Source organism: Macrotis lagotis, chromosome 3, assembly GCF_037893015.1.
Source record: "Macrotis lagotis isolate mMagLag1 chromosome 3, bilby.v1.9.chrom.fasta, whole genome shotgun sequence".
Taxonomy (NCBI): domain Eukaryota; kingdom Metazoa; phylum Chordata; class Mammalia; order Peramelemorphia; family Peramelidae; genus Macrotis; species Macrotis lagotis.
In genome coordinates, this window is record NC_133660.1 from 117,683,550 (window position 1) to 117,697,653 (window position 14,104).

A 14,104-nucleotide genomic window follows, 5' to 3' on the forward strand; every position below is an offset into this window, starting at 1 on the left:
GATAAGGAACATGATCCTGTAGAGGTGGATGGAACACTTCCAAAATATTTTCAACAAACCTTGATTAACCAATTCTGAACCACTGACCATATCTATCAGGCCATATTATAAAACAAAGAGGTTTTGAATGTCATTCAGTTCCTCTCATGTGGCAAATGCCTGATGCTATTTCCATTCCAGCTGGTATTTACAAGGCATGGTGTCCCTTGCTTATGCATAAGCTGACTGCATTTTTCTGGTCTCTCTCTCTCTCTCTCTCTCTCTCTCTCTCTCTCTCTCTCTCTCTCTCTCTCTCTCTCTCTCTCTCTCTCTCCCCCCTTCCCCCTCTCTCCTTCCCCCTCTCTTTCTCCTTCCTTCCCCTTCTGGCAACATTATTGCCAGAGACCTCCTTAAGAGGTTGATCCTTTTCCTACAAGGTTATCTTCTTGAGAGCAAGTGTAGCTTAAGAAAGGTCTAAGGAATGGTTGATGTAGTGTTCATTGGTAGACAACTCCAGGAGAAATGCTGGAGGCAGAACAAAGGTCTATACACAATATTTGTCGATCTGACTCAGGCCTTTGATACTGTTAGTTGTGAGAACTTGTGGAAAATTGTGCCAAAATGTTGGTGCCTGGAGAAATTCATCAATATTACATGTCCGTTTCATGTTGTCATCTTTCGTCTGTGTTCTGGATAATGGATGATGCTCTGGTGCTTTCCTGGTCATCACAGAGTGGGGCAAGGTAGTGTGCTTAACTCTCATGCTTTTAGGCATGATGTTTTCAGCAATTTTGTCAGTTATCTTCAGTGAGGATGAAAATGGCATCCAATTATACTCAACTGCAGAGAGCACAACTCTGATGGGCCAGCCACATTGTTTGAATGCCAAATGTATGTTTTCCTAAAAGGCTATTTTACAGTGGACTCACACAAGACAGGCACTTAAATGGGCATCAGAGGAAGTGATATGAGGACACTCTCAAGGTCTCTCTGAAGAACTTTAGTATTGCTTGCATGACATTGGAGATAATAGGTACAAGACTACCTAGTATGGCATCTACATCTCTTGCTCTATGACCAAAGTAGAATTGTAGTAACTCAAAGGAAACATGAGATTTGCAAAAGTAGAGCCAGCTCCATTCCAGATCTTCTTTATGGGCTATTTTTGCTTGACCTGTGGCAGAATATTCCAGGTTTGTATTGGTCTGATTGGCCATAGGCAGGCACACTGTAACCTTGAACCCAACATAGTTATGGCACTTTGACTCTCTTCAAGATTGAAGGACAGCAATTAACTAACCAGTCTTATAACTAGTAAGTACCACATTAGGATTTGGATGTGCACCTTCCTAATTTCAAGTGTAGTACTCCTGGATTATGTCTTGCTGTCTCTCAAAGATTTGTTCATCTTTATAACAATATTCCTGAAAAACATTGACAGAAAGATCACTACAAAAATAATAGCGACTTAGATTTCTTCATATGTTGGATAGAATGAAGAAGAGAAATTTTACAAACAGCCCAATAAAATTCATCAAAACAAAGAATTTACATTAGAGTAATAAACCAACAATAATATTTAGCTAAAATTTCCCTTATCGTTCCTTTATTCACATTTAAGTTACAGTTCATTATCCTTAAATAATTGTAGCTGAATAGGGGCTAGAATCATTTAGGAAAAGGCAGTCTATAAAAGAGCAAATACAACTAATATAGTTGCTATGGAAACACAGAGTCCTCTAGGGAATAGTACTTTTTTTCATGCCCTCTTCCAGTCACCTCCCTGAGCCTTAGTTACTTTTCCTTCCCTAACTTTTTAATTTTCCAGATATATACACTGCATTGTATTAAGTTCTGAGGATTAAAAATGTAAGAACCTTTGACCTCACTGAACTAATTATCTAATAGAAGAAGAAAGCACACAAAAAGAAACTGTAAAGCACAACCTGAAGATACTAATTGTGGGGCCTAACAGAACTGTAAGTAGAAGTGAAGATCACTGAAAAATTCTAAATCCTTTTCTAAGGAAATCATTGGAAAGAATTTCCAATTTTTCAGTTTCCAAAGTATGATCCTACTTCTTTTCTACTAAGCTAGCTGAAGTGATTCCCCAATTCTCATTATATTTTTTCTAATTTAGTTACACTTTTCAGCACTTTTTATATATCCCTAATTGATTTGTAAAATAATCCTTTTCACCACAGCAATTTTCATCTCCCACCAGAACTTTCATTGACTCCCCTTCCCCACTTTCTCAGTTGAGAATCTTACCTCATATTTTATTTTTTGTAAGGGACTTCCTTTTCTGCCCTCTTCCTCATCTGACTTCACTCAGTTGTCTTTTGCCACTATCTCCTTCTTCACTCCTGTTTGATATGGAGTAACCGTTTTCATTGCACAGTCTAATTCCCTTACATGCAAAAGTGATTCCATTCTATCTAATCTTCTCTACCAGATTTTTCTATCACCTTTATATACTTTCACTAATATTCAACCATTTCCTGTCTGTTGATTGCCTGTAAATATGCTCATGTTGCCCCATCTTCAACTGATCTGTCCATCCCCTCTTGCTATTATTTTATATCCTTCTTTAAATGATCAGATAACTTGAAGAGGCTGTCTCTTTAAATAAATGGTGACTCTTCTTCCTCTCCTTTCACACTTAAAATCTATGCAGTTTGACTTCTGCCCCATGTTCATTTAACTGGGGAAAGAATTTCTCTCATATTTTTTTCTAATTTAGTTACACTTTTCAACATGAGGATTCGATTAGAAATATTGTTGGATACTGAAACTGTAAAGGAACTTAGAGATAATCCCTCTCAGTTTACCAAGGAAATTGTAATTTACAGAGATAAAATAGTTTGCATAGAGGTAAAGTATGTAGTTATTGACAGAATTAAAACTAGAATAATAACTTTCTACGAGTTCAAAACTTTTCCCACTATATCAGGGTGTCTTGACTTCATAAATGTTACTACTAGCATCTATTAGAATAATCTAATTTTAAAGAAAGGACTTTAAGAATCATTTAAATCAGCAATTAAAGTAGGAATCTACCTTTCAACAAGTACTTAGCTAGTTTCTGCTTGAAATTCTCCCATGATAGGAATTATATATGTGTGTACACACACACACACACACACACACACACACACACACTCACACACACACATATGATCAATATAACATTTGGACAGCTCCCATTATTTTTTTCAGACTTCAGTTATTTTTAAAATTTGTGGCAAGCTGTCTGCCTGTAATTTTTAACCATAGATCCTCGTTCTGTTTTCTTGAGTTAATTAAAATAAGTCCAAGTCCCTTTTCCAGGTCATGATCTTTCAAATATTTGTTTTGTTTCCATGCAAATTTTTTTCTTATTTGGGTAAAATATTTCTAGTCCCTCATATAATTATCCTATAACATGGTTCGGAGTCCCATCATCAATGAACCTTCCTTACTTCCTCCCTCCCTCTCTTTCTTTCTTTCTCTTTTCCTTTTTTTGTCTCCCTCTCATTCTTCTCTCTCTTTCCCTCCCTCCATCTGTCCTCTTTTTTTATTCTCTCCTTGTTAATTTTATCTCCTTTCCTTATTCTACTGCTGGTAAAAATGTACAGTTTTTGAGGGTGCTGATTATTTCATTTTTTTTATCTTTGTATCCCCATTACTTAAGAGTGTAGTAGACACTTAAAGTGGGAATATTTTTGCCCTTACTTTGAACTATACTTGTAAGCTATTACCCCTTCTTGATACTGATAATGTCATTGATTCATGCTGAGATAGTTCACTAAAATTATCATTTACAATTTATATAAATTCATATAGAAGAATAATATATACTTAGAATTTCTTCAGCCCATCACTAATTGATTAATATGTTTTAACTTCTCGCAAAAAGAGCTTTTACATTTCACAATTATAGTGAAAATAGGACCTTTCCTACCTCTTTTACTCTCTTTGGAACATAGGCACACTAGTTGGTATAGTAGATCAAAGGGCAAGAACTGTTCTATAACTTTGGGTTATAATTCCAGATTTCTTTCCAGAATAATTCTAGTAGACACAATTCTACTAGCACTTTGTTAATTGCCTGTTTTCCAGCAGCTTCTCCAATATTTTGTCATTTTTCTTATTTTTTAATCACCTTTGTAAATCTGATGGGCATCAGGTGGAACTTCAAAATTGTTTTCATTTGTATTTATGTAATTATTAAAATTATATTACATAATTATTAATTATTTGGACCATTTTTATAGTACTTCATACCTTGAATTTCTTCTTAGGAAAATTCATGTCAGTATTTTTTGGGCCATTTATCATTTATGAACCTAGCTCTTATTCTTATATATTTAAGTCTAATAAGTTCAGTAAGCATTTTTAAAAATACTTGCTCACTGCCAGGCACTGCTTTCTTAAAAATGATGCCCTTATTTAAAAAAACAAACATTATAAAGACTCTCCCATTAATGATTTTCTTTATAATTTTAACACCATTAGATTTATTCATGCAAATCATTTTTTATTTCATTCCATCAAAGTTGTCCATTGTATCTTCCATGAATGCTTTCTTTTTTGGGAAGAGGAGTAAGTCATGAAATTTTCTCATATCTTTGGATATGATATGAATATTCTTCTTTGCTTCTCTAATTTTCTTATGATATCACATTTATAGTATGTCATATATACATTTGGGATTTACTTTGGTACTTACTTTGAGATATTGATCTAAACAAGACTGATGAATATATTTCCTAGGAATTTTTGTCAAATAGTAATACTTTATCTCAGTAACTCCAGGGTCTTTGGGTTTATCAAAAACTAGGTCACTGTGCTAGTTTGCCTCTATATTTTGTGTGCCTAATCTGTTCCACTGATCAGTCTCTCTCTGACTTTAGCCACTGACTTGGTTAATTGATCACTGTTTTCAAGTATAGTTTGAAGTATAGTACTCCTAATCTCCCATTTCTTCCAGCTCTTTACCATTATTACTCTTAATATTTTGTGGGGTTTTTTGTTCTTTCTTATGAATATCTATCATTTTTCTGTTTCTACAAATTAAACTTTTGGTAGTTTGATTGCTATGATACTGAATAAAAAAATTAATGCCTCAACCTACCCATGAACAAGTAAGATTTTGAATGAAATTAATTTTTTTAGTTCTAATTTTCTGTATTTAATGTTTATCCTATTATTGTCAGCAAAACCCCCAGTGATTGTATTCACTCCTTGCCTATACTTATTCTTTTGATTTCTCTTTCTTGTTTTATGGCCATAGCTAGCATTTCTTCATAATGAATATTTTTGTTTTACCCTTGATCTTATTGGAATGGTTGAAACTTTTTGGATCCCCATTCTTTTATCTACTTTATTAATTACCCTCCTTTACTTTCAGACATCCACAAAGTTTAAAAGGCATACTATCAATTTTTGCTCAGTGCTATTAAACTATTGATCAGAACATGATAGATGGTACTAAAATTCCTGGAAGGGGTGTCATATGACATTTATATCTTTTGAAGTTAGCCCAGAATGATAGCAATAAGTGTAAACCGATGGACAAGACAACTATTAGTTTTTGTAGTGCCTCTCTAAAATGAGAAAATAGTCTGGTTGTAGAGGCACATACTATAATCCCTGTCATTTGAGACTGAAGTGTATGCTTCATGTTCTCAGGACAAGGTCTAAGGCTGATGATTAGTTGTTTGCACTAAGTTCAGCCTCATTTATGGTGGGGCAGGAGGGAGGATCCTGAAGACTGCCTAAAAAGGGTAGAAGGTAAACTGTCATGTGTTGTAAATGGAACAGATCAAAACTTTCATGTAGTTCAGTATTGGGTTTTGGCCAGTGAATAGTGTCTATACTTCTAACCTTAGCAAAATCAAGAGATTCTTATTTCCTGTCCCCCAATTCGTGTGTGTGTGTGTGTGTGTGTGTGTGTGTGTGTGTGTGTGTGTGATGGAGAGAATCAGGATTATATTTAATTTATAGGTCCTATAAGATGCATGAAAGGCAAGCTGGTGTGGAAAATGCCCTAGACTAATAAAAGAATACTGGTATCTAGTCTCATTTCAACTACTAAGTAGTTGGACAAATCATTTATCCTGTCTGGATTACTTTTTTCCCATTTCTGAAATAAGAAAATTGGATGAAATTATTTCTAAGGTTTCTGTTCTAGAGTTATAATGACTGAAACAAAACCTTTGCTTCTAAACAAAGTTAAATATAGTGCACAAATAGTTTGGGGAAAAATTATCTGTTTTATTTTATTTTATCTTATTTTACCACAATATCATATTAATAATATTTCACAATATTGTAAAAACTACTTTGCTAAGAAAATTTTTTACTAATTCCTTTTAATCCATGAATTAATTATTTTTTATTTAATAAGTTTGAGCAGTGTGTGGGGTGTTTTTGTCATGCATTTGTTCTGGTGAGAACCAATAACCACTCCTTGATGTATTTGTCTATTTCTGTAACTATTATTATGTGATATTTTCAAATGTTTTATATATTTCTAGTATTGTGAGAATAAATTCAAATACGATATTTTGTTAATTCTAAGTTTTGGTTCTATTTTATGAATATTAAGAATTATTTGATAATTAATAAATGCTTTGATAATTTATTGTTTTTGTACAGGCAAATAAAATTATTGCCCATATGCTTTAATTTCATTTGAATTAGTTCTGACTATTCATACATGTGCCAGTTTCTATTGTCATCTAATTTTCATATAATTTTATTAAAGCAGCTTAACAGCTCTAATAATTTTAATTGTTATCTAGAAGAATAGCATCATTTAATTTAATCAAAAGTATGGCAGGATGGATGACTGACAAATTAATAATTTACTGTCTTTTCACAATACTGTAGCATGGAATATTAGAAAGATTGATGGCAGAAAAGGTTAACAAATTTTAGCAGCTTTCATTAGCTCTACGTTGTCATATGTTTGTATACTGACTGAAATAAGCTTTGTAGGAGATCCAGTCTAGGAAACTAATTACTTGTGCCGATTGCTGTACTGATGAATAGAGCCTCATTGTATCTTTCCCCTGAAGATGAGCAGCAGTGTGTGATTCACGGCTGCATCCTGGCTGATATTTGATAATAATTTTAACAGATAAATGTAGGAAGGCAGAATGATGAAGTACCCATCCTGGCTCTGTGACTACCAAAGGCATCCACATAGCCAGCTGTGCTCTGCCTTTTTAAAACATCAGTAATGGGAAGTTTTATACTATTAATTGAGCTTCAACTAAATGACTTTTTTCATCTATATACATACATATTCTTATATACATATTAGACATTTTAAATTACTCTTTAAGAAATAACTTTAGTTGTTATTCTAATATTTAAAAATTTATCAGATCATAAAATTGAAACTGGGAAAGCTGTTATATACACATATACTGTATATGTTGTATGTATGCATATCTACATGCATACACATTGTATACCTATTAATTTATAGATTCAATTTAATGAAAAAAATATAGTCTGTTAATATTTTTTCCCTGATTTTACCATATTCTTCCCCCTCCTCACAGAAGGGATCACAGTCACCAAAGGCCGTATTTGGTATTCATGTTTTTTTCTATCCTAGTAATCTCAGAAAAGAGGTGTCAAAAACAATGTAGACCTTTTAAATAATAACTATTGAAAAAATTGCATGGTTTATTTCATATTCTCTTCTTGAACTGAATTTGAATGATTTAATTTGTAAAATTACAACTCTTTAGCTGCTTTATTTTTAGATTTATTCTTTGAAACACAGGAAATATCAGTATCATTTTTAGAATTTTGAGCTGTAAATTGGTCAAGGATACTAATTTGTTACAGCTGACAGGCATACAATTTTATTAGCTTATGAAATACAAGTGAGGTTTTATTTTGTATTTATCATTCCAGCAGAAGTTCCAATTATGGAGAAATTGTTTTATTTTACCATTGAAACTCACAGATCTTCAAGCTTTAGATATTTTCTATGTAGCAGATTATACCACAGGTGTTTCCCTTCTATATTGCTTTGCATATTAGTACTTTTAATTTTATTGTTTTCCTTTCAAAATGTTCAGTATTCTAGTTAAGAATTAACTTTTTAAAAAAAGAAATGTATCAATACAGAAAATACTTTATATATTTGAAGAAATATAGTGAAAGATAAATTTAGCATAACATTTGAAAAGTAAATTTCAAGAAGTATGTTTTCTATATAGCGATTATTGCACATCATATAGCATGTAGTTTTTAATTAAATATAAAAACATAGTACATGAAACAGAAATCCAATCTGATTTGCTTGAAAATAGATTGCTATTTCACTATCCTGCAATGGTTTATTTAAAAACAGTAAATGGAAAAGAAATGCATTTTCTTGTGTTGTTCTAAGCCTCAGGGGCTAAATGTAATGAATATTTTAAGAGATTATTTTAATTAAATTCCTGCACATCTAAACAGAGCAATATTTTATTATCACATACATAACCATGTAACTGAGGTATTCATTAAAGTTAACACTTTCTGAACCAAGCATTCATAGTATGATTTACTGACCTTGTGCAAAAAGGCACAAATTAGGAAGAAAAATGAAGGGGGACAGACTTTGATTAATATAGGTAATGTTATACCATATTTATAATAGCCTTTTCCCTATTCTGGTTTATAAATGCAGTCACTGAGAAAGGTGCCCTGCTGAGGCTGAAATGAGGCTGAAATCGGAGCACATGCCACTAGAGTGTGGGGAAACTGATCACACTGTCAGCAATTCATTTCAAAATGATGTATTTAGTGCTCATTTCACCTTCCAAGAAAAAAAAGGGAAAGGAGTTCCTTAGACTGGAAGGTGATATTGTTATTTTCAAGGACATACCTAAGTAAAAGATTGCAGCAAGGGGGATTGGAGTGGTAGTGGTGGTGGTGGGGGGAGTGGAGTGTTTAACAGGGATTGGATGGGGAAAAGGAAAAAAGGGCAGAGCAAACAAGGAGAGCTTTATGCAGAAATCCAGTGCTACCATGCTGTTTGATAATTGCTAACATATGTGGCTTCTCTGTTTCATTGTAGTCGTCCTCGTGAGTTCTGGCGCCTTGACTACTGGGAAGATGACTTGCGGCGCCGGCGACGATTTGTGCGTAACCCTCTTGGATCGACACATCCTGAAGCGACACTAAAAACAGCCGTGGAACATGGTCAGTGTAAAAACCGCTTCTTACCCATAGCAGGTACTGTGCTTGGTAATGAAGAACAGAGCTTCATTACTGCAAGGCCTTGCAAAATAGTTCAACACTACATTTTAGAGTTATTTTATCCACAAATAAAACAAGTTGTTAGTTTTTCATAGACAGAATAGTGTCTATAACCTTGTGGTGTTAAATGAATGCACACAATACTTTACACACTTAACATTTTTATAATAGATCCTTTGTCTCAAGAGTTGGGAGCTAAAATTATTTTTAATGACACATTTAACTTTAAGTTCATTGCCCTCATCAAGTAAAAGACCATTAATTAATATAATTATTTTAATATAAGAAAGAAAACATTATCAAAACCTAATACATTTTGAAGCAGTCCTGGGCATATATGGTATTTCCTTAACTGCTGAATTTTTGCTTGAGATTCCATTGAGAAGTAAAGGGGTGGTAATAAATGTCCAAGTGGCCTGGCCTAGATAGTTCTAAACCTTGATTTGTAGTTAATGATAAATGACTTGGGGAAAAAAGAGAATAGACATTATTTTCTTATGTTACTGTTCTATATCAGCTTGTTATCAGAGCTCAACAAAATATTTCCCCCTTTTCTTGTGATGCATATCACCCCAATTCTCATTCACGAGTATTTTTTGAAAACTCTATGATGAGCCAGTAGGAATAAATGAGTAGAACTACTGAGCATCCCTTTGAGTTTTACAATTTCTTTACCTTGATCATATACTTAGAGTTATTATTTAATGGTTTTGAAAGATATTTAAGGTACATAGTTAAGGAAAAAATAAAATTTGCCCACATTTAATATTATTTTGGTCATTAATAAAACTGACATACACTCTTTTTTAAATATAAAGAATATTTTTATTTAATTTTGTCATGCCTGTCATTTAAAATTTCAAGATTTGTATTTACATTTTTAAAAGTTAAAGTGCAAAATACAGAGGAAATACTAATTTATGGCAATTAAAAATATTGTTGAGATCTAGATCAAAAGAATATAATGTTGGGTTTGGCCTCAGCCAGGCAGCTTAACCTCTTGCACTCAGCCTTAAAGAGCCATTTCTGGAAGAAAATGTCTACAATATGTCATCAGATATAACACCAAATGTGACATCAGTCCTTTAAAATAAATGACCATACAGAGAATAGTCAATAACAAAGTGATCTAAAAGCAATGAGTCCTAGAGCCTTACATCTTCCAACAGTAGGAGGAGGGGAAGGAGAAACAAAATGTAGAATTAATTAGGCCACTTCTGCTTTAGGGGTTCTTATTATTTGTGTGTGTTGGGGGATGGCACTACGGATCTTAGGGCAGAATGTATTTCTTGGCTAATGACCCTTACAGTGAAAAGATCTGTTATTTTTGAAGACCTTTATTTGATTTGAGCAAAAAAAAAAGATAGTACTTCTTGAGAAATAATTTTATTGGCAATTCAAGAATTTTTTACATATTTTTTATTTACTAAGAATTTTTTTCATTTTTTGCTTTAGGTAAGCCATTTGTTTTTACAAAAGTTCTTCATTGCACAAACATGGTTAAAGTTTATTTTCTAAACTCATTCACAAGTGAACAAAATAATGTTGTTTTTATTCACTGAAATTAAAATAATCCCCTAAATTTACTCTCATACATATTTTATTTTCAGACTAAGTATTCATAGCAGAGAAATAATAAATTGAATTAGCCATTTAGACAACATAGGTACCTACCACTATGTAGATCCTAATTGTTGTTTTGTTGTAAGAAAATTAAGTTACACCCTTGTATATCTTGCATACGCCCCTGCTGAAATTTTGCAGTGACATTACATTTGAAACAATTTAACTTCAAATAATAATCTCCCTTTATGTTAATACCTTTTGTTAAATTTGTTAGGAAGAATGATTTATTTTTAAAGCATTAATGAAAACATTAAGATAATATAATTTTTTTAGTTTTACAAGTTTAGTTTAATTCCATGAAAGAGAAAGCTAAAAATTTGATTAGATATTGTCTTGTTTAGTAATATTTTTGCAGTTCTTCTCTAATTGCCAAAAATGGATAAATCATATTTTGAAGGAATAAGAAATAGAAATTTAGTAGAAGAATTTCCTTCTTTATTTCTTCTACATTTCTAATTTAAGTTTTTGTTATTGTAGTTCACCCAACAATCTAACACCAGGTGAATAAACAGACAGATTTAGGAATACCATTGGGTTTATTTTTCTCACTGAAATTTATATTTATTCTTACTTTAATTTTTTGAAAGATACTAATTATATTTATCTACTTTTTAAAGAGCAACAAAAATAATATGGCAAAAGGGCAGTGTAGGAAGTTCTGGAACTCAATCTCAGCATTTCTGAGTGATGCTATAATTTATTATCAATATATAAAGCAATTATATTTAAAATATAATTTTACAAATTTATTTAGAAATATCTCCAAAGTATCAACAATGAGTATAATTGCTGAGTAATATATTTCTAAAAAGCTATTTTTAATAAACTAAAAATTGAATAATCAAAATGAAGAATAATTTAAAAAGAAATCCAGGTGAAAAAAAAGATAGCCAAGGATGTTACAAAATTCTGTTATCGGATAATAGTACATTGAGTAAAAATGTTTTCATTTAACCAGTCTTTGTGCATTTTCCGTTGTTTTATCTTTAGATCAGAGTTCATTATGGGGATACCGCATTTTTAAAGTAAAGAACCATGGAGTACTGTGGACTGTATTAATAAAAAAGAAAAACATCTAAAGGAAAATCTTGTTGAAGATTACTTATGTATTTTAGTTGTTAGTGCCATCTTTTCCAGGGATTGATTTGATTTGAAGGAAAGCCTCTGGTGCAAAGGTGGCTGAGTAAATACCTGAAGACTAATGTTCTCTGTTCTCACGATCAATACCAGCCCCATGACTCTACTTCTGGCTACCTTCTAGTTAAAAACAAATTTTTTAATTCTGACAATTTAATTGCCCTTCCCAAGTTCACATTAACTTGCTTTGGGGAAAGGAGATTTAGGTAATTTTTCAAAGAGAGAACCTCCAAAGTAGTTATTTATAAAAGTCATTGTTGCAGTGTAGGATTTTTTTTAACTTTGTAGATACTATCATATCCTAAAGTTAAAATGAAAACTATGTTTAAATTTTGTGAAAACTGTCTATACCAGGCAGAGATTAATATTTATGTTTCTGGAGATTTAAACTTCCCCCTTTTAAATATGTATGCATATATGAATGTATAATTATGAAATATCTATTAACATTCTAATATAGGCTACCAATAGATTTGCTACTTCTATTGCCTGATCCTTAGTGTAGAATCTTTGATATAATAGGGATATTAATGATCCAATACCCATATTTTTACGGATCAGTTACCTTGAGATCCAGAGAAGTTATTTATATGCATATTATCACTACCTAGTTAGTGACAGAAATGAGACTAGAATATGTATCTTACTTCTAATAAATAACTTTTTCACTAGCATACTATTTTCCAAACTTATTCTTTAGTTGACATTTTATTATCAAGTTCCAAGGGGGAAAAGTTGATTTAAAATTTAAGTGTGATAACTTATTAGCAAAGTTCCACTTAAATTTATTTTTATTTAGGTGGTAAAATGAATTGTTTTTAAAATAATTGCAGAATGTATTATAAATTATAAGACTGATTTAAAAAATAAAAAAAATTAAATCTCTGGTACCATTTAAAGGAGAAAACTGTTTCTCATTGTTGCCATTACTTTTTAGTCGACTTTTATTCTTTGCCTTTAGTAGATGTTCATCTAGAAAGATTTCTTGTAATACGAAGATGTTCCTGAGTAGCTTGACATGAATATTTTATTGGATGGATGGATGGATGGATGGATGGATGGATGGATGGATGGATGGATGGATGGCAAAATCATTAACTGGAAACCATTAGATAGGGAGTATTATTTAACTTTCTTACCCAGCATTATGTGATAAACTTGAAATTATTATATTTGGAATTATCACATCAATTCTGCTTTACTTTTTTATTATAATAAATGATAGTATGAAGTCATTCAAAAAAAGTTTTTTGAAGCCACAAGGTTATTCTATATTGAAGTGTCCAGCTGCTCTTCTCTTTAGAACCCAAAGTACTGTGCTGTCTCTTGATGTAGGACTTTCTAGAATTCCACATTCAGCAGGACAAACACATGAGTTGCTTTTTCAGTCATGACTGTGGGCTTTTCTAAACTATCCATACTTTCTTGAGATTGGCCCATGCTCCCAGTACCCTTCTTTATAATGGCATAAGCTGTACTGTATCTATATAAAATATTATGTTTTCTAAATTATTTCATTGAGCATTAATTTTAATCTCCCAAATAATGAGGTCAGGGCCATCATATTCTAGAATCTCAATCGAGTAGAGCTTTGGTAACCCTCACCATATGATATATTAGTAAATCTACTACAGAAATTTGTGAAATCTGCTATAATTTCAGTAATTGAGATGACAAATTTTCTTTGAAGAATGTAATTATTCTTGAAATGGTATGGTGCTTAAGACTTTGGTGCACAATCTCCTCCTACTTACCTTTTGAAATATTAACTGTGGCAGTCTGCTAATTGAGGAAAGGAAGGGAATCTGTGAATCTCAGAGAGTATTCCCACCTACCTTTTTTGTTAGTTTGACTCGCCCTATTCTGCAGACAAATCCATTCCTATTCAGTGTTGCTTCAGAGCTTGCCCCAAATATTGTCACCAACACATATTCAGCCCTTGCTGAAGCTTCCTTTTGAGCTTGGTACTAGCTTTTAGTAATGACATGGATTGAGCCTGTGTAAAATACAGCTGGAGACATTTTTTTTTAAAATTAGTATGGTTTTATGTAATAATTATAGCTTTGGTAATTCTTTAGTTGAACCATTATTAAAACTGCAAAAAAGACAA

General features: G+C 32.2%; 1 protein-coding gene across 4 annotated transcripts in view; it reads left to right on the forward strand.

Moving 5' to 3' along the window:
• LRBA (LPS responsive beige-like anchor protein) overlaps positions 1 to 14,104 on the forward strand; it is an 832,197-nt gene that overhangs the window by 488,779 nt on the left and 329,314 nt on the right. For all 4 annotated transcript variants that reach the window (XM_074229149.1, XM_074229148.1, XM_074229150.1 and 1 more), the window contains exon 37: positions 9,050 to 9,174. In XM_074229149.1, the coding sequence (XP_074085250.1) occupies positions 9,050 to 9,174 (125 nt within the window). The remainder of the gene's footprint in view (positions 1 to 9,049; positions 9,175 to 14,104) is intronic.